The sequence below is a fragment of the Microtus pennsylvanicus genome, chromosome 2 (assembly GCF_037038515.1).
Source record: "Microtus pennsylvanicus isolate mMicPen1 chromosome 2, mMicPen1.hap1, whole genome shotgun sequence".
Lineage (NCBI taxonomy): Eukaryota > Metazoa > Chordata > Mammalia > Rodentia > Cricetidae > Microtus > Microtus pennsylvanicus.
In genome coordinates this window covers 122,861,629-122,885,466 of record NC_134580.1, presented here as the reverse complement: position 1 = coordinate 122,885,466, position 23,838 = coordinate 122,861,629, and the positions used below count along the sequence as shown (strand labels likewise).

Here is a 23,838-nt window from a genome sequence, read left to right as displayed (position 1 = left end):
CCAACACTCTACTCCCTTTCTCCGAAGTAACTTCTCATTATTTGGTGACCTCAAGCTCACTATCCTCTTGCCTTAGCTTCTCAGTGCTGGGATAGCAAGTGTGCCTCAGCACCCCAGCTCAGATTCCTCCATGTCAGGAGTAGTTTTCCATTGGAATAAGTACTTTGTGTGGTTTTAAAATATAAGTGCAGGCCCATAACTTCTCAATTCATCGAATACTCTCTCTCTCTCTTCTCTCTCTCTCTCTCTCTCCCTCTCTCTTTCTTTCCTGGTCTTCTGTACTTTTCAGCCTTAGACCATAAGCTATGGCTGAGAACCATCCCTCTCGTTCACACAGAAAAGAACACCCACCACACAAGACTCCACAAACATCAGATATGACTTGGACAGCAGTGGTGGGAAGGAAGAGGTGGGCAAGGACTGGGGACAGAGAGCTGCCATTGCCCCAGGGAAGCAAGGGACACTGTGTTCCTGGAATCTCAATTTTAACTTGAAATGCATTTATCCATGGGAACCTTAGGGTGGCGGCTGGGTTCTATAGCACAATTAACATGGTACCGTACTGCACAGACATTATGGATTAAGTAAGCTTTTATGGGTTGGCCTGGGAAGCCAGCCAGGAACAACTTTGTTTCAATGGGGAAAATGCACTACAATTTCCAAATAGCTGCCACAATAAAAAGTGACTTATGTAGCATTATTCTTTTGTGTACATAATTTCCATTTGTTATTGCCCCTTGGTCATTGTGCCCTTCTAGGGGCAGATAAAAAACATTCTGGGATCAAAAAGGGGGTAAGGAGGGCAGATAAAACCCATTCTGGGATGGGGGAGGATATGGGTAGAAAGAAAAGGCTTTTAAAAGATGGATTTTAAGCTTTCTTTGTAATAGTTCAAACACAAGCTATAGGGACCTTAGACACATGTACATAGCATGTCTGTGTGTATACGTGACAGATGCATATACTGTATGTACTTCACACAAATCACATTAAAGCTCAAAGATATTGCCCAGCAATGAAAACCAGAATGTCTTTCTTTGGAGTAACAAATGTCTCATTTGTTCCACCGGTTTAAGGAACTTCCCAAATACAAACAAAACTTTTGTCAAATGCACTTGGTGGGAATCTTGGTGAAGTAGCATCTTTGGGCTTTGTTTAAATGAGTGAGCGAGAGACCTCAGTGTTCCCTTGAATTCTTCACACGCAAACAGGAAGCGGGGCTCTGTCCATTCTGGCCACTGTGTGGTGTCTGCTCTCAACATGGTAGCTTTACTTCCTGCGCTTATTTCTTTTGCCTGGTCAGCTCATTTTTATCCTGACCATTTTATAAATGAGATAAGGTTTGCTCATTTCTGTAGACCTGTGAATGAGCAATCTAATAAAAAAGAAAGAAAGAAAGAAAGAAAGAAAGAAAGAAAGAAAGAAAGAAAGAAAATGAAAAGAAAGAAATCACTATTTTTAGAAATGTCTCAAAAAAAATCAGTCATTAAGCCTTTAGGACAGCCTGGCAAAGGGCCAGGAGTTGGCCTGGAAAAATGAGAGGTAGGTTTGGGAGTGGATGTTCTTGATGCTCCAGGGAATGAAAAGGTAAATTTACCCCTCAACACTGGCTTCTACGGCTGGTCACCGCGCCTCTGAAATAAGGACCACATTAGCACAATAGTTGTTTCTGGCCTTGAACTCCAGGGTACTCTTGTCTCAGCCTCTCAAATCCTGGGATCACAGGCACTGGGTCCCCTTGCCTGACTTACAGAATTACATTTTCACTACACCTTTTCCACACAGCACAGCTGGACTTCCCTAGCTGCCAACTGAGGAAAGAAAAATTACCTTCAAAATTGCTTCAAGACCCAGCTTGCCTTCCGGACTAAGTGACTGCCGAACGTCAAGTCCTCAGGCAACTAGTACAAGACTTAGTTAGTGTACAGGCAACTAGTACAAGACTTAGTTAGTGCACAGGCAACTAGTACAAGACTTAGTTAGTATACAGGCAACTAGTACAAGACTTAGTTAGTGTACAGGCAACTAGTACAAGACTTAGTTAGTGTACAGGCAACTAGTACAAGACTTAATGCACAGGCAACTAGTACAAGACTTAGTGTACAGGCAACTAGTACAAATCTCTTTTCCCAATACTTTTACTTTAAATCTTTATGTGATTTTATATTTTTGTTTTGTTTTTTAGCCAACATGCCCATCTTAATCTTTGTACAGAAGAGTTCAGTCCACATACATTTACTATGGAGTATTGACATAGGTGCGATTTTCCTCTCTTTCTTTTCTTGTCGCTGTGGACTTAATGAACAAGGTACCCTGGGGGTCTTGTTCTGAACACTCACGACCAGCTTGGTAGTAGTATTCTGGGAGACTGGGGCCTTTGAGACGTTTGGCTTAGCTAGCAGAAGTGGGCTTCTGGGGGTAGGCCCTGGAGGTTCTATCTTCCACTGGTTCTGGCCTGAAATGTCTGCTTCTTGATCTGCTGCGATGTGAATAAGCCACGCTGCAAGCTCTCTCTCCACGCCCCTCCTGCCGTGGTAGACATGCATACCCTCTAGAACAATGCACCCAGGCAAATCTCCCTTCTCTTATGTCTTTTCTGCCCAGTATTTTGTCCCAGAGACAAAAATGTAACCAACGCTCTTACCCTCCTGGGGTTTAAATTCTATTCTACTTTCTCCTCTACAGATCATACATTGCAATCTCTAGGCCTAGTCTCTCCATGATGATCCTAACCAAATGAACAAATTATACATGTCACGCAAAAACACTTATCTTCTGCACATTGCAGCAAAAACCCCCAAAGAATTTACTGACGTAAAGGGAAGACTCCCAACTGGGCTGTGATTCTGTGAGTTTAGTCGAGCAAGTTTTGTGCTAAGAGTCAAATGTGGCTGCAGCCGGAGGCTGCGGAGATGCAGTGACTGAAAGCACTGGCATGCATGGCTGGCAGGAGAGAGCGGCTGCAGGCTGAGGGCCGTTCTGAAGACTTGCCAGTAGCTACGGGCTGCAAACTTTGATCGGCATGGCAGCTGAATTCTGAGGTCAGGAGAAGCTGCACGATTCTGCGTGCCTTAGACTTGAAGTCACAAAGCATCCCTTCTGCTACTGTCTATGGATCACACAGGCCATCCCTGGCTCCATGTGAAAAGGGACAACACACGCGCATTAACATCTGGACGCATATCAAGAGCTGTGGTGCAGCCTTATGAAATACAAAAGTAATAGGATATGTTATTTTTTTAATAAAAATTAGAAACTGACGGAAAGATTTGCTGGGCAGTGCTGGTGCACACCTTTAATCCCAGCACTCGGGAGGCAGAGGCAGGCGGATCTCTGTGAGTTCGAGGCCAGCCTGGTCTACAAGAGCTAGTTCCAGGACAGGCTCCAAAGCTACAGAGAAACCCTGTCTCAAAAAAAAAAAACCAAAAAAAAAGATTTTATTCTTGTGCCCATAGAAGGTTATTATATATGTTATACAATATATATATATATATATATATATATATTAAATATTATATATCAGGCAGAACAAGATCTTTGAAGAAAAACAGTTGTCCACATTTTCAAGATGAGAGGAACATCTTAGGGACGGTTAAGAGCAAGTCTGGGCTTGGTCACTTATGTTAGCCTGACCTGCAACAGGCCTCTCTTTCTCATCCATCAAATGGAAGCAGCAGTGGGAACCTCAGATTAGGTCTCAAAACCTGGACATGTTAACATTGCACCCCAATAAATTGTACTAGTGAGTGGGGCACTTGAGGTTTCGATTCAAGTTTGCTTGACTCTAATGCCCATGAGAGGTCTTCGGTTTACACAGTTAGAGGACATAGAGGTCAACTGTCCCTAGATGTCCTGATCCACATCTGTCACTATGCAGTGAACTGCCCACTTGAAATGCCATAAGATCAACGGACCATTTCTGGGGCATGATAAAGGTTTCAAATGGTGGTGGTGGTGGTGGTGGTGGTTTTCTCGCTGGGAACTGGGCCCAGGATCTTATGCCTTCTAGGTGAAAGCTGTCTCTACGCTACATTCCCCCAGCCCTGTAGTAAAACTGACGAGCATTCCTGAACTTACTTAGCCATGTACTTACAGAAGATAGATGATATTTATCCTCCCAAAGAGCTTCTGAGTAAATTTTCTAATGAGGTTTTTGATACAAAAGATATCCTGGGATTCTGTTCTTCGGCAATGAACCACCTCTACCTTCCCTCTGGGAGAAGTGAGGACTGACATTTTTCCTCCTGTACCCAAGAGAAAGAGAAAAGTCCCTTATTAATTTGAGATGATGGGATAGTTCAATTACAGTACACACAGCACAGGACAGTTACTTAATTTCATGTGGTCAGGGTAAACACATGTAGGGGTTCTCAGGGACACTCACAGGACACATTTTCCCAGGTGGCTGGCTTCAACAATGGTTATTGCAAACCTGCTAAAATGCTGCTCTCCTAAAAGATGAACTGAGAACAAACTTGCCTAGAACTTTCTACATCTATTTTAAAACTGCTTTAGATATTGGAAGGGCTCGTTGACTGACGTAACCCACCATGACGGCATACAGTCTTATTATAAAGAAAGTACCGACAGCCATGTGTTGCAAATATCTGTACACTGTATGGAGAGATGTTGGCTGTGATTGGTGTAGTAAAATGATGAATGGCCACTAGCTAGGCAGGAGAGGATCAGTGAGATTTCCAGGAAGAGAAAGGAAGAGAGCTCTAGGCACAGAGAGACACCAGCGAGATGGAGAACAAGTCGGACATACCGTACAGAGGAGAGGTAGCTGAGCCGTGAGGCAGAACTTAGATTAATAGAAGCAGGTTAATTTGAGTTAAGAACTAGTTGGAGGAAAAACCTAAGCTAAGGCCAAGAGTTCATAATTAATAATAAGTCTCCATGTCAGTCCCGCCAATAACGAGAAAGTCCAATTGCAGCTGTGCCCACATTCCAAATAAGAGTTTGCCCTTATGGAACCTGGAACCCTGAGAGACATCAATCTTGAAAGGTTTTATGAGACAAAAACTTAAGCTCATGTTACTAAAGGAAACACAACAATCTGAAAAGACATGTCTCCAATCTCTACAAAGAGTAAAGCTACAGAGACATTAAAAAATAAGAAGGCTATTGCACCCACCCCCACTACCTGCCTAAGTACCAGTGTCTTTGCCTCAATTCCCTCCCCCTCCCTCTTCCCCTCGGCTCAGGGATCATCATCGAAGAGGAGGCAGAAAGAGCCAGGTAACCACAGAAAATATCTGGACACAGCAGGGCAGCTGCACACATGAACATCTGTGACAGCATGTGCAAGAACTGTGCCAACCCAAGCCAGACCACAACCCCGAACAGAGAGTCAGGCCCACAGCCCCATTCCTGACAGTGGGGAAATTAACAATTAGCCACTGGAAAGGGTTGGTTTTCTCTAAGAAGGCAACCCCTGGGAAGCTGCCCATGCTCCAGTTGTGGTGTAGGAGGCCCTTCAGTATTTGTGTTGCTTTCATTGGTTAAGCAATAAAAAAAGAAAACTGCTTGGCCTGATAGGGCAGAACTTAGATGGGTGGAAAAGACAGAACTGTATTCTGGGAGGAAGAAACCAACAGATAGAGAGAGCCACCATAAAGTCACCAGGTCAGAGACGCTGAATCTTTCCCAGTAAGCCACGACCTCGTGGTGATACACAGATTAACGGAAATGGGTTAGATCAAGAAGAGGCTAGATATAATGAGCCAGACAGTAATTAAATTAATACAATTTCTTTATGGTTATTTCGGGGGTTAAGTTAGCCAGGTGGTGGGACACGGTCCGCTTCCTCCTACTACACAGTGGAAGACTACATTTATCCAGGAATACTTTGGCAAAGCAAATGGAACTTAAAAGGTTAAAAAAAGACACAAAGTTGGGTGGATGGGGAAGTGGGGCAGATTTGGGAAAAATTGGAGAGAGTGGATATAATTAAAACACACTGTACAAAACTCACAAAGAAGTAATTAAAAAAAGCAGTTAAAAAAAAAAGATGGGGCTGGAGAGATGGCTCAGTGGTTAAGAGCATTGCCTGCCCTTCCAAAGGTGCTGAGTTCAATTCCTGGCAACCACATGGTGGCTCACAACCATCTGTAATAAGGTCTGGTGCCCTGTTCTGGCCTGCGGATATACACACAGACAGAAAATTGTATACATAATAAATAAATAAATAAAAAGATGGCCAGAAGGTGGTGGCACATGCCTTTAATCTCAGCACTGGAAGGTCGAGGCAGGCAGATCTCTGTGAGCTCAAGGCCAGCCTGGTCTACAGTGCAAGCCCTAGGACAGCTACAGTTGTTACACAGAGAAGCTCCTGTAGGGAAAAAGGGACAGCCAAAGAAACACATTTTGGCCCTAGAATCAGAGCCAATGAAGGAAATATGCTCTGGCACTGAAATTAGAGCCAAAAGGCTAAAAAGGGCCAGTGAAAGAACCACACTTTGGCCCTGAAACCAGAGCCATATCTACTTCTGACCAACTAAGCAGAAAACCAACCAACCAATCCCTGAGCAGGAAAATGAACCAATCCCTGAGCACGAGATCTAGCAAAGCTGAGCTTCAAGGAACTGAAATCTGAGCAACTCCCACCCTGAAAATCTCTCTGGAAAAACTCCTCCCCTATGAAGACCTATATAAGCCCTAAGCCTGTTCAGTTTGCTGCTGCCCTCCTCCATCCTTGCAGAGGCAGCTACCCTCCTGGATTCTTCCCTCCCAATAAACCTCTCTCTCAATCAATTAGTCAATCTCTCTCTCTTCTGTTTTTCAAGACAGGGTTTCTCTGTGTAACAGTCCAGGAACTGTCTTGTAAAACAGACAGTTTTGCTGTCCTGGAACTAGGTCTTGAAAACCAGACTGGCCTTGAACTCACAGAGATCTACCTGCCTCTGCCTCCCAAGTGCTGGGATCAAAGGCCTACGCCAATACTGCCCAGTCCAATAAATCTCTCCTCTCTCTCTCTCTCTCTCTCTCTCTCTCTCTCTCTCTCTCTCTCTCTCTCTCTCCCGAGACAGGGTTTCTCCGTAGTTTTTGGTTCCTGTCCTGGAACTAGCTCTTGTAGACCAGGCTGGCCTCGAACTCACAGAGATCCACCTGCCTCTGCCTCCCGAGTGCTGGGATTAAAGGCGTGCGCCACCACCGCCCGGCAAATTCAATCACTTTTTTGAAGGTGCGTCAGCTATTATACTTACTGACATCTAGTGAGCACTTTATATAGGCTTTTCAATCTTAAGGAAATAGGTATTTTTATTTTTTTATAGTCAAGGACATTAATGATAACAGAATTGAAATAATGAAAAATTCACAGACTAAAAATTTACACATCACTTTCTGACCATAGGGTTAGGTGTTTTGCTACTGGCTTATTTCCTTAACATCTTGTTTCAAAAATACCTCTTTCTATTAAAAAAACAAAAAAAAAAAAAAAAAAACTACGTTTCAGAGACGACCCAATCGCTAGGAAGTCAGAGACCAGGGGGCGGGGCGTGGACTCAGCGACTACAAAGCCCAGCATTCACCGCTGCGCCGCCCACTGCTTGCAGGGCTGTGGTTTCTTTTGCCGCTCTTTCCTCCTCTACCAAGTTTCCACATCGGAGGTGGCTTCCTACGACCCCCGCAGGTGCCACTGCCCACAGCTGCACGCATCCCGAAGACCGACCTGGCTGCGTCCCAGGCCTCCCGGGCCCTACGTTCCTGCGGCACAGCCCACGATACCCACCTCACCCGCAGCTGCAGCCGAGCCGCTCCACAGAGGACGCGTACACGGTTGCTACGGAAACGAGGTGACGTCTCGCCCAACTCACGCGGCGGTCAAAGGTCGTCCTGGCGAATTCCGCTTCCGGTTCCGGGATCTAGTTTGTTGTGGGCTGGCTCTCAGGTGTGGGCCGGTTCTCGAAACTGATTTCTGAGGTTCGGGTGAGGGTCGAGGTTGCACCAGTTCAGCGGCTGCAGACATGGCGGCCTCTACGGCGGCCGGGAAACAGCGAATTCCCAAAGTGGCCAAGGTAAGCGACGGCGAAGGGCCCCAGCACAGCATCTGCGGTGTCGTGCTCCGGACGCTCGCGGTAGCGAGCTCTGCGCCTAGGTCGGTGGCGTGGCGAGGGGTCTTGTCACTCCAAGCTCGTCTCGAGTCTGTCCTGCCCCCCCCCTCTCTCCCTCTCCCTCTCTCTCTTTCCTCCCTCCCTCCGTATCTCTCTCCTCTCTCAATCTCTCTCTCAATCTCAATCTCTCTCTCTCTCTCTCTCTCTCTCTCTCTCTCTCTCTCTCTCTCTCTCTCTCTCTCTCTCTCTCTCTCTCTCTCTCTCCCCTTTCTACAGCTATCTGGGGAGCGAAGGAACTTCAGTTGATAAAAATTCCTCCATCAGACAATTAGGCAAGTCTGTTAGGCATTTTCTTAATTTGAAGGGCCCAGCCTTCTCAAGGAGTGCCACACCTGGGCAGGTGGTCCTGCCTACTGTAAGAAAGCAGGCTGAGCAATCAATCCAGTGGGCAGTGTTCCTGTGTCTCAGTTCCTGCCTCTAGACTGCCCTTCCTGATGGGCTGTGATCCCAATGTATTAACCGAATTAACTCTTTCCCCTCCAAGTGCTTTTGTTGGTGATGTTTTATCACAGCGGTAAGAAAGCAATTTAGAATGGTTTGCCTGTACTTCGGTCCCACCTAAAACGGAACACGTTTGGCTTGTAGCTACTGTGAATTAGAACAGTATGCTTGCACTGCGGGTCCATCTAAATGTGAACACGTTTGGCTTGTAGCTACGGTGTTGAACACAGCTGTGTGTGCCCGAGAAGCTAACAGACTGATGATGGGAAGTTTCACCTGACTTAAAGTGTCAAGAGAAAACCAGGTTGACCACTAGAGGGGTTAAAATAAGTAGAAGAATCCTGCAAACAGGTTACAATGTTAGGAAGTCGTGCTTATTCTACTCCTTTAAAAAGGAAAAACTAGCTGGGCGATGGTGGCGCATGCCTTTAATCCCAGCACTCGGGAGGCAGAGGCAGGTGGATCTCTGTGAGTTTGAGACCAGCCTGGTCTACAGAGCTAATTCCAGGACAAGCTCCAAAGCCACAGAGAAACCCTGTCTCGAAAAACCAAAAATAAATAAATAAATAAATAGGAAAAACTGCTGTTGTTTGTCCCTTCTTTTTTCTCTTGACTTTCACTATGGACTCATTATCATGGATGCCATGAATTAAATAGAAAATGCTGGATTCCCGCCCCCCGATTCTGTCTCATAAAGAATTGAACATGTCATTCAAAGAGGTCATCTTGTCCTCATACTTGCGAAGTTCCCATCCTGGAAAATGTTTGTGGGTTTTAAACTCTTGTGTGGAGAACACTATCCAAAATAGAAATGTCTTTTTTTTTAAAGGTGAAAAACAAAGCGCCGGCCGAGGTACAGATAACTGCCGAGCAGCTCTTAAGAGAGGCTAAGGAAAGAGAACTCGAGCTCCTCCCACCTCCTCCTCAGCAGAAGATCACAGATGAAGAAGAACTAAATGATTACAAACTGCGGAAAAGGAAGGTAAGTCTTTTGGGAGTGCACTGTGCACAGCTGTCCATGTCTCCATCCACTGGGGAGCGCCCTGCACAGCTGTCCATGTCTCCATCCACTGGGGAGCACCTCGCACAGCTGTCCATGTCACCACCCACTGGGAGAGCACCCTGCACAGCTGTCCATGTCTCCATCCACTGGGGAGCACCCTGCACAGCTGTCCATGTCTCCATCCACTGGGAGAGCACCCTGCACAGCTGTCCATGTCTCCATCCACTGGGGGAGCACCCTACACAGCTGTCCATGTCTCCATCCACTGGGGAGCACCTCGCACAGCTGTCCATGTCTCCATCCACTGGGGAGCACCCTGTACAGCTCTCCATGTCTCCATCCACTGGGGGAGCACTCTGCACAGCTCTCCATGTCTCCATCCACTGGGGAGCACCCTGCATGGCTGTCCATGTCTCCATCCACTGGGGAGCACCCTGCACAGCTCTCCATGTCTCCATCCACTGGGGAGCACCCTGCACAGCTGTCCATGTCTCCATCCACTGGGAAGCCCCCTGCACAGCTGTCCATGTCTCCATCCACTGGGGAGCACCCTACACAGCTGTCCATGTCTCCATCCACTGGGGGAGCATCCTGCACAGCTGTCCATGTCTCCATCCACTGGGGAGCACCCTGCACAGCTGTCCATGTCTCCATCCACTGGGGAGCACCCTGCACAGCTGTCCATGTCTCCATCCACTGGGGGAGCACCCTGCACAGCTGTCCATGTCTCCACCCACTGGGGGAGCACCCTGCACAGCTGTCCATGTCTCCACCCACAGGAGGAACCAGGGCCTGGGAATTCAGAGACAGCCTATGTGGTTTGACCTCAGGCTAATATTTGGGATTATTTAATCCACTAGTATTGTGGAAGTTATATGTCAAACTCTCCAAATTACTGAGGGTACTTAAAGGTAATGTTAAAAGTCGTTTTCTTATTAGGAATGAGAGTAGCATACATTAAAATACTCGTTATTGTTATGGACAACAGAAAAACTACCAGTCATTCTTCCAGTAGTTCATTATATCTACATGTTTTTTGTTGTGTCCATAAACTTTAGAGAAACACTTGTCATTGTAACCTGTAGTGAGCTTCTTGCTTCTCAGCATCTAGGACATAATTTCTCTTAAAAAGGGATGAAATGAGTAACTTTTATTACAAGGCAAAAGGCAAAGTCATTTTCTCTTTAATATACTACCCCCATCCCTTTTGCCTTTCAGACTTTTGAAGATAACATAAGAAAAAATAGGACTGTGATTAGTAACTGGATAAAATACGCACAATGGGAAGAAAGCCTAAAGGAAATTCAAAGGTAAAATTGCCATAAGTGTAATATTTATATATAATACTTATGAGAAACCTAGGGGAGGTAGAGCAGAGGGCCGTACTGTGTTAGCACCTTCCAACTTCTGTTCATGGCACTGTCAGGTTCTTCTGAGGGTCCTTGGGGCATTGGAAGGATGGCCGGAGTGTTGCAGGAGTCCTGGTGGGTCCTGCTGCTAGTACTCCTGAGGCTAAAGAAGCAGTGTTATATCTGTTTTCTCTGTGTTCGTATTTCAAAACGAGAAATGCTCTGCTGAAATCTGTTGTCAAGATGAAGATTGTGGCCTTGACTTGCTGCTGAGCCGCCTTTCTGCATTCTCCCTCATAGCCGAGCCTTGCTGGGACCATGTTCTTGCCAGTTCCTGTGCACACCACTGTTCTTCCCTGTGACATTTGTCTGCTCTCTGCCTTGACCCCTTGAAGGGACCCTTCCCCACCAGCCTCGACTTTGGAACAAACTGGAATTATCTTTCCGTTCGCAGTTCTGGGATTCCTCCTGCTTGGCCTGTTTCACCAGACTTTCCATTCCTCTCTCTGCTTCCTGTCAGACCTTGACTATGATGTTTATGGCAATATGAAATAGTAGCGTGCTTCTCTCTCTTTAAAATTACAGTAACTTGGGGGCTGGAGAGATGGCTCAGCGGTTAAGAGCATTGCCTGCTCTTCCAGAGGTCCTGAGTTCAATTCCCGGCAACCACATGGTGGCTCACAACCATCTGTAATGAGGTCTGGTGCCCTCTTCTGGCCTGCAGGCATACACACAGACAGAACACTATAATAATATAATATAATAATAGTAATAATAAGTAAATAAATAAATATAAAAAAATTACAGTAACTTGAGTACATCATTGCTTTTTCTCTTTCTATGATCAGAACTTGACTCATGATAGAGATCCAACAAAACAGCAGGCATTGCAGCGAATTTGAAGTGCCTACTGCGTATCTTATGGTGCTGCTTTTGATGCTCTCCATATCTTGTTTGTTCAGGGCTCGATCCATATACGAGCGTGCTTTAGATGTAGACTATCGGAATATCACACTCTGGCTGAAATATGCAGAAATGGAAATGAAGAACCGCCAGGTCAACCATGCCCGAAATATCTGGGACCGAGCCATAACAACTCTGCCACGAGTCAACCAGTTCTGGTAAGCCTCTGATTGTACAAAGCGGCCTTTTGTGAATTAGCAAAGTTCTCCCTGCTGTGTATTAGTTTTACTTGCAGTTATGGTAACTGTGGAACTTTACATTTTACTTTTCCTTAAAATACAGTGTTTTTTAATGTCACATAATCCAGAGTCATAATCCTAGTGTTCTACAGCTATATAATAAAACCTAACAAAGCATTGGAAATGTCAAAGATTCCTTTTTTCCCTAAGTCATTTTGACCACAGCAGGCATCTTTGGGTGGTTCTGTATCAGGTACAAGTACACATACATGGAGGAGATGCTGGGCAACGTCGCTGGTGCCCGCCAGGTGTTTGAGCGCTGGATGGAATGGCAGCCCGAGGAGCAGGCCTGGCATTCCTACATCAACTTCGAGCTGCGCTACAAAGAGGTGGAGCGGGCCCGCACCATTTATGAACGCTATATCCTTTGAATGAGGTGTACGTGGTTTGTGGTTATCATGGGTGTCTACCTCTCAAAAAGATGTCATAGTCAAGAAATGTAGCTATTAAGCTGACATTGAAGGTCAAAAGGCACACTTCATCACTTTCACATTTTTTTGTAAGGATAGGAATTGTTTATATAAAAATTTGTGGTCTGGGTAATTGGGTGATTTGAGTCTTTTCAATGATATGGGTTCATTTTTTGTTTTTTTGCACTAAACCCTGGCTGCCAGAACCACAGGTCTATGTTTAGCATTAGCGCTGTTAATGGAGGTCAGCCAGAGGGTCGTTGCTTACTAGCTGTGACTCCAGAGTCATTTAGTTCCCTGAACCTCTGTGTCCTTTCTATACAAGAAAAATTAAAACTGAACATGGTGAAGCTAAGTATGTACTCATTGTTAGGGCACTTGGCTAGCATATTCTGAGGCCCCAAGTTTAGGCCTCAGCACTATAGAAATTTGAACAGCCAGTTGTGGCAGGCTGATGTTAATATCTGGAAGATGGGGTCTGTAAAAGCACTGTTAGAAATGGCTCTGTGATCCTTGTCACCCAGAGGTATCATTCTCTCTCTATATATATATACATATAGAGAGAATTATATATACATATATGTAGAGAGAGAGCGATGCCTGAGTGTGAAAGCAGGAAGGGCCCATGCTGTGACTATAAGGCACTTTCTCCCTCCCTGAGGCCAGTAGGATGGGGCTCTGACACCTGTTGTGGGACAACCTGAGACTAGTTGCTTGATGGCTTAGTTGATACGGTGCTTAGTGCACAAGCATGAAGCCCTGTGTTTGCATCCCTAGCACCCACATAAAGAGCTGGCCTCGGTAGCACCTGTCTGTAATCCCAGAACTGGGAGGTGGAGACAGCAGGATCGATAGGTCTGTTATGCACTTGATATTGCCAGTAGTTGTGAAAACCCTGGCGTGCAGGTGAGGAAACTGAGGCATGAATGATTAACTTTCCTGGGGTTCCAAGTGGTGACGTAGGTGTATTTGAACCAAAAAAATCAGCTTCGGAACAAGTGCTCTTGCCATCTTTGGTACATATGAATTAATCACTAGAAATTTTTGGCTTCTTCAGGGAAGCTTGATGTGCCCTGTTAATTTAGTGGCAAGTGAAAGCTTTCCCTTTAGCTTCGGACGGCAGCTTGCTCTGCTCGTTGTGGGTAGACTGCCATGACTGAGCTTTCCTTGTAACAGGTGCTCTCTATTGACTGTGTCCTTTTGGCCAGAAAGTGCTCAGTTTCATAAACATTCCCTCATGTTATAGAGACAGCAGTGGTGGGTGAGCGTGGTATTTTTCTCTTTTCCCACACTGAAAACTGGGATGAATGACTTGTCAAAGATCACAGGGCTTATAACCAGGTTGAGAGTTTTCTTTGGCTTCAGGCTTATGTGTACACACTACTGCGTCCGCACTGAAGGCAGATGAGAATGAGTAACAGGACCCTGACCCCAGAGGCTGGGGTCAGTATGAGACTCCCTGGTATGTGCTTTGTCACCCTCCGGTTGTATTTGAATTGCTGGGGTATGGGTGGGGATGGTCTGGGCCTTGAGCCTTTTAACATGCTATGTATGAGCTCTGCCCTGAGCTCCCGCAGCCTCCGTTGTTGGGTTAGCTCTGCTGTCTTGCCAGCTCTCTCCTTCACTCCCCTGCACTTGTGCTCGTGCACCCCGCTGTGAAGAACTGGATCAAATATGCCCGGTTTGAAGAGAAACATGCCTATTTTGCCCATGCGCGGAAAGTCTACGAGAGAGCAGTTGAGTTCTTTGGAGATGAACATATGGACGAACACCTGTATGTGGCCTTTGCTAAATTTGAGGAAAACCAGAAAGAAGTAGGTGCACAATGAGTTCATTTCTGTTTTATTTGATTCGCTTATCCATACAGAAAATGTTTTTTAGATACGAAAGCATTATTTCATACAGAACAGCATGCATGTATTGCTGAGCTATAAATTGGAGCTGATGTATGATAACTAGCTTAATTTTATTCTGCTTTGTTTGAAAATCAAGCCTTTAAGTAACCTGGAGTTAGATGTTGTGGCATGTGCCTATATTCCCAGCATAATAAGTTTGGAGCCAGCTTAGAGTACATACGACATTATTTCAAACACAAAAATACACATATAAACTGACGAGAGTCTTTTGGTATCCTGAATCAAGGGCTTTATAGATAATAACCTAGGGAGGCAAAGAACCAATGCCATCAACCAAAGGAAACAATGCATGATGGAAACATAGATTGCCCCACAAATAAACCAGTTTCTTTCTTCCTTGGTATAGACAGAAAATGATAGAATTGGAGGCATTCTTTCATCAGATTCTCTCTTAATAGGCAGGGGTTAGAGAGTTTTTTTGTTGTTTGTTTTTTTTTTAGATTTATTATGTATAGTGTTCTGCCTGCATACGTGCCTGCAGGCCAGAAGAGGGCACCAGATCTCACTACACATGGCTGTGAGCCACCCTGTTTGCTGGGACCTGAACTCAGGATCTCTAGAAGAGCAAGCCAGTGCTCTTAACCTCTGAACCATTTCTCCAGACGGGTTAGAGGGTTTTAAGTGGGACAGTGACTGGATGACAGTTACTGAGCTTCTGACTAGTTCATGAAGGTATTCTGGGGGCAGGGCAGGGGCATAACAAGAGTGGAACCAGGGGAGGGCTGAGGATGAAGCTCAGTGGGCGAGCACTTGCGAGCGTGGATGCAGCTCTGGGTTTGGTCATCAGTACAAAGGGGACACATGATAAGCCAGAGGGTCCAGCGAGAAGGTTTTTGGAATATTCTCAGTTAGAAACGGAGGTGGGCAAGCATCAGGGTAGAGGAGAAAAGGGCAGCAGGGGAGAGATGAAAATCACAGCACTTGTTGAAAGAGTCAGTGAAGGAACGGAGAACTGGAGAGGAACCAAGGCAGGCTTGTGGGGCTTTGGGTGTGAGCAGGTATGCCATGAAGCTGTGGCCTGCTAGCCTGGGGAGGACCCAGGATGGGTGAGGAGAAATAGAAGCTCAGTTTTGAGACAGTATTAAATATGGAACTAAAAAATAACCTTTAGAGTCCTTTCTGACTCTAAATTTAATTTACAAGTAATAAGTTGCAGTTATTCTCAAGGTTTGACTAAAATGAGATTGTTTTAGTATCTGTCTGTTTTTAGTTTGAAAGGGTACGAGTTATCTACAAATATGCCCTGGATAGAATTTCAAAACAAGAGGCCCAAGAACTCTTCAAGAACTACACCATCTTTGAGAAGAAGTTTGGGGACCGGAGGGGTATCGAAGACATCATCGTGAGCAAGCGGCGATTCCAGTATGAAGAGGAAGTGAAGGTGGGTGCCGCTGGGACGGCAGGGCTGTCGGCGCTCTCGAGCGAGTTGACGCTAGTGATTACTCTCTTGCTAATGTGCCTGATAGACTTGGCAGCTAGTGCAGGCAAACTGGAATAAATGTGGCTTAAAGAAAGGAGAGCAAGCCATACTTGGATTTGCTATGCCATTCCGTAGTGGAAAGTCCTTTAACTGAGAGCAAACTGAAGACGTGTGGAACTGGGCAGGATGGACCACACCTGTAATCCTAGCACCTAGAAGATAGTCAGAAAAATATTAGTTCAAGGTCAGCCTAGGTTTCCTATTGAGTCCGTGCCTCAAAAGCTATGTGACCTCTATTTGAGGTCATTTTTGGAAAAGGATGGAAGGACCAGAGATGGGTCCAAATACTTGCTTTGCATGAGCAAAAGACCTATGATAGAGAGTTCTGTTCTTATCTCCAGAATATGCCATTTCCAGTTTAGATAGCAGTGTTTTCTCTCCAGGTTCTTGTGTCTTGCTTAGTCAGATTCAGGTAGCTCCTAACAAAGGACAAGTCTAGTGTTAAATGAAGTGAGAGGTCCATAAGGTGTTCAGGATGAGTTACTCTTATTTGAAAAGGTGTTTCCTGATGTAGAGTCTGATATGAACGCATTGCAATTTCATTATCAGCATAATGGTATTACAGTCATATGTGTAATAACATTTACACAAGTTGGAAGCTGTGTGTAGACTCGTCTGTAGTCCCAGGACTGGCCGAGGCACGATAATTATCATGAGTTCAAGGCCAGCCTAGGCTATGGAATGAGATCCTGGCTCAGAAACAAAGGAAAAAACGGAACGTCATTACCGAGTAGTAAAGGAAAGGGTCTTCACTGCGAGGTGCCAGCCAGTGCCCTTTACAGTTCTATACGGTCTCAGGGACGCTGTTCTGAACATGAGATAACAGGTAAAAACTAAGGGGAAAAATGCTAACATACAGCAAGTTTGGCGTCTCCTTATAGTTCTGACAGCCTGTCATCAAGTCTAGCTTTGGTTCCGGTTTTATAGACTAGCCTGTTTTTTCCAGGCTAATCCACACAATTACGATGCATGGTTTGATTACTTACGCCTGGTGGAAAGTGACGCAGAAGCTGACACCGTGCGGGAAGTCTATGAGAGAGCCATCGCCAACGTGCCACCCATCCAGGAGAAGAGGCACTGGAAGCGCTACATCTATCTCTGGATCAACTATGCGCTCTATGAAGAGCTGGAAGCCAAGGTGACCTGTGGCCTTCTTACCCCAGTATCATGGTTGTGGATAGTAACTGATAGTTGCAACTTTTGAGACAAACTTAGTTTTAAATTCTTTTAGGACTCTGTCCACCCATGTACATCATTTAAACTGTGTGCCTTTTGAGACATGGTGGTGTTTTTTTAAAACCTCAGGGCACAATTAGGTAGCATTTAAAACCTGAAAGGGAAAGAATGACAATGAGGCAGTTTAATTATATACAGTTTCCTAGTAATGGGTTTTTGTCACAAAGAGGATTGTGGCCAGATTGTACATTTTTCTTTTGATAAAAATCAAGTGGCATTTCCAAAAATAGGTTCTGTATAAATTAACAGGTAAAGACTACCCTCTGAGTGTTTGAGACTGGAACATCTTTCTGCTGTCAGGCCTTTCTACAGAGATGAATTCAGACTTTGATGGCCACATTGTTATTCTTAAGATAGTCAAAGGTAGTTGCTATTTTTAATCATAAATTAAATCAGTATTTAAAAACAGAATCTTGAGAAATGGGGTCTATTTATTTCTACTAGTAGTCATGAAATTAGTAAAATAAGTATGAATGTAATTTTTAAAAGATTATTTTAATCTTGATACAGGATCCTGAGAGGACAAGACAGGTATATCAAGCATCTTTGGAACTAATTCCTCACAAAAAGGTACACGTGCTAGATCAAAATCCTGTTTTATTATTTATAAAATAATATGTATCGATTGAAAGTTTTCAAGTGAGTGGCACCATGAGAATAAAAGGAAACACCCTATTGTTGTTCATAGAGCAGCCTGTACTGGGACAAGTAAGTGACACAGATCCAGTGTAGGAATCCAGGGCAGTGTGGGTAATTCAGAGAGGCCAATGGCAGGAAAGAGATTCACAGTGGGTCTTTTGGTAACAGATATATCATGCTTGTGTGGTTAAACATGTGGCTTCTTTCGAGATGTTAAAATGTGGCTCTCCCACATTTCCCAACATGAGAAACAAAATCCTAGTGAGTTGTTCTTAGAAATAGTATGTTCATGAGTTCAAGGCCACCCTGATCTACAGAGCAAGTTCTAGGATAGGCTCCAAAGCTACAGAGAAACCTTATCTCAAAAAATAAAACAAAACAAAAAAAACAGAAGAAAAGAAATAGTATGTTCTATCACCTCACAAGTAGCCCACAGAACATTCTAAGTAGAGGCTATCATGCCATGGAATATATAACAGCATCTGTCTAGGTCATCATGGGTATATGTGTGTATAAATTTTATTACATTCTTATTTATGGGGGAGGGCTGTACATGTGCCATAGACACAGTGGAAGTCAGAAGACAACTTGGGGATTTGTTCTGTCCCCATGTGCGTCCTGGAGAGTAAACACAGGGTCAGGCCTGACAGTTGGTACCATCGTTCACTGAGCCCTATCACCTGCTTCATGCTATATTTTTAACCATTGATAAATGTCATCTTTGCTTAAAAACAAACAAAATATATCCCTCCTCACCTGAAATTTGACCAGTGGCCTTTGGTTAAATTAAATGAGCCTCTTAGGTCAGATCTTTTCTGTACTTTTGTTTTGTAGTTCACATTTGCCAAAATGTGGTTATACTATGCACAGTTTGAGATACGACAGAAAAACCTGCCATTCGCCAGAAGAGCTTTGGTAAGTAATGGAGCATCATGTCTCACTAAGTCTTAGGAGAAGGTTAAGATCTTTATGCTTACAATTTGAATGATTTCTACTGAAAAAAAAAAAAAAACAGGAACAAAGTAGGGTGTGCTGGCACACACCAGTTTTTTTAAAAAAAGGAAAAAGGTGGATGACAAAGTTATCGTTTATAGCCTGGGACATGTTAGAAAACTCACAGATAGCACTCTGAGAATAAGTGGCTATGGAGTGCTCATTCTAAGTGGGACATAAACATAACCCTGCTCCCTCCCTGCAAGGCTCAGGGACCACTGGGGAAGACTATAACAACAAGATGGTGGGAAGAGTGTTTTGGGTTTTTTTTTTGGTTTTTTGAGACAGGGTTTCTCTGTGGTTTTGGAGCCTGTCCTGGAACTAGCTCTTGTAGACCAGGCTGGTCTCGAACTCACAGAGATCCGCCTGTCTCTGCCTCCCAAGTGCTGGGATTAAAGGTGTGCACCACCATTGCCCGGCCAGTGGGAAGAGTGTTATGAACTGTCTTCTGGACATTGCATGGCAATACTCAAACTCAACAGCAGCATCAGTGGCCTGCAGAAGATTTGCATGAGATCACGCTATCCAGCATGAAATGAGGGAGGGGCTCGTAAGGCTCCACCTCCAGCTGGGAAGCCATTGGCAGCTGGTGATAGATAGCTGAGGGGGAAGCATCATTTTTCGTCAGGGGTGTTGCCACTGATGGTTACCCAGGCTCATGCAGGCCAAACTAACTGAAGGCAGTGTGACATGAAGGTGGGCAGAACATTGGGGGGAGGGGGATTGGGGTGGATATGATCAAGGATACACTGTATATGTGTATGAAATTGTCAAGAGATACAAACAAAAACAACACTTAAACATTGAATGGTAATGCTTAAATTGTAAACACTGTTTAAACACTGGAAATGTCTATAGCTACCACTTACTAGATCTGTCCCCAGATTAGTAGTCTGATCTTGTGCAAAATTTTTGATGTATTAAATATAAATATACTTCCTCATAATTTGTCTAAAAAAAAGTCTCAGTAGGGTAAAATACTGTGTATCCACACAATTTTCCTTTGGGTGAACTATTTGCTTCCTGTGAGTAGTATGTCAGGTTTGATTACCTTTTTATTTAAAGGTATGTATGTATTTTTGTATGCTTGACATTCATATTTTCTAGGGAATCTTGAGTGGTACAGAATTCCATAGCTGTGATTGTGCAGTGTCGCCTGTGGCTGGCCAGGCTCCATGTCATGTGAACGCCTGGCCAGCCGTGGAGAGTACGCTAGCACAGCAGCAGAACAGCCTGCTGTGCACAACTCCAGCAGAAGAGAGCGTCTAGGACAGGTTGGCAGTGACTAAAGGAAGTTGAACCCTAAGTATAACGGTACTCTCGGCCACTTTATTCTCCAGGGGACTTCCATAGGCAAATGTCCAAAGAACAAATTATTCAAAGGTTATATAGAACTGGAACTACAGCTTCGAGAATTTGACAGATGTCGGAAGCTTTATGAAAAGTTCTTGGAATTTGGACCTGAAAATTGTACCTCATGGATTAAGTTTGCAGAATTAGAGACAATCCTTGGTGATATTGATAGAGCTCGGGCAATCTATGAATTAGCCATCAGCCAGCCACGCTTAGACATGCCAGAGGTAAGGATCCCAAGTTGGATATATTTTAAATACTTGTTAAGTAGTCCCTCAACTAAACATCTATAAAGATGATTCAACCAACCTATAGTCTTTTCCACCCTTATTAGGATTCTTCTGTTTGTAGAGTAGGAAAGTGGGCTGGGGGAGCATCCGCAGCAGCCCCCGCACAGCTGACAAGGTTAAAGAGGATGAGAAGGCTGGGTAAAGGAACAGCTGTCCTGTCATCTCCCCCAGGCACGCACGCACACGGGAAATGGGGGTGGAGACTGCATCTCTAGGTCCTGAAACATGATCTTCCTAGATTGTATGGCGACAGGCTTGGAGTACTGGCCCACCTTCCATAGTTAGGCCACAGGTAGCACTGACACAGCTAGGACTGATTGAGTCTCACAGGACTGCAGAAGTGCCCTAGCAGTGCCCTAGCCTGGTCAGTCTTGTACTAACATGACCCCGCATGAGGGCAGAGCTTCCTGTACCGCTGTAGCACCTGTGGCCTCAGTTCCTCCACTAGACTGCCAGTTCCAGGTATTTCCATGATTTTGTCACATGCAGTTAACTTAGGGAGAAAATAAGCCAGATTAGCTGCTGTATGTGTTCCTATCTCTAATGTCAGTTTCTTGTCATTTGAGTTCAAATAACATTAACTGCCCACCACAGACTCATGGAAATACCTGGAATTCTTGACAAATTTTGGTTGTGTTGAACATTTGAAAAACTCCAAGAAAATGTAAAACTAAATCCAAAGCCTTTTTTTTTTTTGTCTTAAATTCTAATTACATTTTGGCAAGTTTGTAAATGCTACTATTACTTCACCAGATGCAGTCTTAATTGAAGAGTCTTAGGGTCTTGGGTGTAGGTCAGGACGGCTGAACTATAGGGGCACGTATCTTTCTTAGTGCTAAGACTGACCTATTATTTTTCCTAGGTACTTTGGAAATCATATATTGATTTTGAGATTGAACAGGAAGAAACTGAAAGAACACGGAACCTTTATCGGCAATTGCTTCAGCGAACACAGCATGTCAAGGTACCCTTACTTTGGCAGTGATCTTTCATTTTCCCTTGTACAGTAGTTTTGGTGTTTTTACACACGTTATTTTAAATGACTTTCTTGAACTTAGGATCTGTTGTTCTCAGGGGACTTAAGAATTTTAAGCCCATTGTTTATGCTGCACATGAAAACCCCACATGTCAAGATTTTAAAACTGTCAGACACCTAAAAGCAGGAGAGTGCTTTGGTACTCACAGTGCAGTGCAGTGTTCTCATCTGGAATGCTTGCAGTAATGTGGCATCGGGTGTCCTGAACTGGAGAATTGGCTTTAAAGCTATTATGTTACTGTCTTTTGGCTGACATGGTTAATTTGGTTATTAACCTTTTAAAGGTATGGATCAGTTTTGCTCAGTTTGAGTTATCCTCGGGGAAAGAAGGAAGTGTGGCTAAATGCAGACAGATTTATGAAGAGGCAAATAAAACCATGAGAAACTGTGAAGAAAAAGAAGAGAGACTTATGTTGCTGGAATCCTGGCGAGGTTTTGAAGACGAATTTGGAACAGTATCAGACAAGGAAAGGGTAGACAAACTCATGCCAGAGAAGGTCAAGAAGAGAAGAAAAGTCCAGGCCGACGATGGGGTAAGGAGTAGAAATGAACATTTTTAAAAGCAGAAGTAGACTGCATGGATGAGGACTGCTTCTAGTCCAGCTACTAGGAACACAGCCAGGGGTGAAGATGGGGCACGAGGTGGGGTAGCAGAGATACCTTAGTGAAGGTGGAGTCTAGGAGTTACATGAAGTGTGATATTTGTAGAGTGGGAAGTTGGCATGCATGGGGGCAGGGGACAATCCTAAAAAAGGCCTTGTAGGGTAGAGGAAGTTTGGTGGAAACCATTGAAGACTTTTATACATGATTAGATTGCTGGCATCTCATATAGGTGAACTTCAGGAACTTAGGTTGAAGAATATGATCTATTGCATGATTTTCAGAGATCCAGTAACTGGGAGGTGGAAGGTGGGAGATGAGAGAAGAACAATATTTAGAAGTGAAATCAATAATACACAGCTATGCAGCCTCTACTACTAAATATTCAGTAAAATTCAAATTTTAAGATTATTTTTAAGAGTGTTTTGCTTGCACGTGTATATGTGCACCGTGTGCATGCCTTACACCTTTGGAGGTCAGAAGGCAGTACTGGATCCCCTGGAACTGGAGTTACAGATGGTTGTTAGCCACCTCGTGGGTGCTGGCAACCTAATCTGTGTCCTCTGTAAGAGCCAGCAACAAGTACTCTTAAGAGCTGAGCCATTTCTCCAACCTGTGAAATTCAGAATTTTAAGTCTTAAACATGACTGCAGGGTGGAGCTGAGTTGCTGAGTGTCTCGATTGCCTGTGGAGAAGCTGTACTTAGAGGTTTAGTGTTCTTCCACTTGGTCCTTCGTTTTCAGTGAGCTGCAGCTTCGTCTGAGCAGCTGTTCTAGTCACTCAGCTCCTCTACAGCAGGGTTGATGTGGCTTTGTACTTACTTGTACAGTAAGTATAGTTGAATTTGAACTCTAGGTTGCTCCGAGTTCTTCACTCTCCCTTCTGAATGAAACATGCTCCAGCTATGTCTGCTCACCTTAAAAGCTAAAATCAATGTATTTAATTTTGCAGTCCGATGCCGGGTGGGAAGAATATTATGATTACATCTTTCCAGAGGATGCTGCCAACCAGCCTAACCTCAAGCTTCTGGCAATGGCCAAACTTTGGAAGAAACAGCAACAAGAAAAAGAGGCTGCCGAACAGGATCCAGATAAGGACATTGATGAGAGTGAATCCTCATCTTTTTAAATGTTGTGACTTTATATAATGTTTATATTTACTCAGTAAGGACTTGTTTGGCATCTTTGATAGCTACCTTTTCAATTATTTTTAAAAACACTCTTGGGTTAAATGTGGATGGGACATTAACCGCAAGTAAAGGAATTTTTTATAGTAACTTTGCTGCCTGAGTCCTGACTGTCCTAGTATTCACCCACAATTGTCTATTACATGAAAGTAATGTGCTTAGCACCTACTCTAGGTGGAACTGCTGCAGCTTTGTTTTTTGGGACAGGGTTTCTCTGTGTAGCCCTGGCTATTCTGGAACTCACTTTTAGACTAGGCTGCCCTCCACCTGCCTCCGAGGTGCTGCGATTAAAGGCACAGGCAAAGTGTTCACGACCCATTGTGCAGGAAAACTTTTAAGCCACAGGTCTGTTGTGAAGGTCTTCATGCTTCTAAACCTCTCACTGTCTTGTCTCTTCAGCCACAACCTGAGTCCAGTCCTAGCACTACTGTGTGGTGGCTGTGTAGCTTAGTCTTTGTTTTCTGTTTCCTCAAACTTGGGGGAGGATCATGGCACCTCATTTTGAGATTCCACCCCTTTTCTTTTTTAGCAGTATGTATCCACTCTTTAGAGAATTAAATGGACTTGGGCTGGTTTAACCTCTAAAT

The 23,838-nt window shown here is 44.3% G+C and overlaps 2 protein-coding genes across 4 annotated transcripts in view; one reads left to right on the top strand and one right to left on the bottom strand.

The window, feature by feature from the left end:
- Cfap61 (cilia and flagella associated protein 61) overlaps positions 1-7,798 on the bottom strand; it is a 270,585-nt gene extending 262,787 nt beyond the window's left edge. For all 3 annotated transcript variants that reach the window (XM_075962374.1, XM_075962373.1, XM_075962375.1), the window contains exons 1-2: positions 7,736-7,798; positions 4,094-4,244 (exon numbers count right to left, since the gene is read on the bottom strand). In XM_075962374.1, the coding sequence (XP_075818489.1) occupies positions 4,094-4,236 (143 nt within the window). In that variant the 5' untranslated portion in view covers positions 4,237-4,244; positions 7,736-7,798. The remainder of the gene's footprint in view (positions 1-4,093; positions 4,245-7,735) is intronic.
- On the top strand, positions 7,527-23,341 carry Crnkl1 (crooked neck pre-mRNA splicing factor 1). The gene is made up of 14 exons (XM_075962376.1): positions 7,527-8,021; positions 9,388-9,540; positions 10,780-10,871; positions 11,873-12,031; positions 12,306-12,472; positions 14,158-14,336; positions 15,649-15,819; positions 16,865-17,056; positions 17,665-17,724; positions 18,628-18,708; positions 20,127-20,366; positions 21,292-21,393; positions 21,750-21,998; positions 23,017-23,341. Exons 1-14 carry the CDS (start codon positions 7,971-7,973, stop codon positions 23,191-23,193), a joined length of 2,073 nt encoding a protein of 690 aa, XP_075818491.1. The 5' UTR covers positions 7,527-7,970; the 3' UTR covers positions 23,194-23,341.
- Positions 23,342-23,838: the final 497 nt, after the last annotated feature.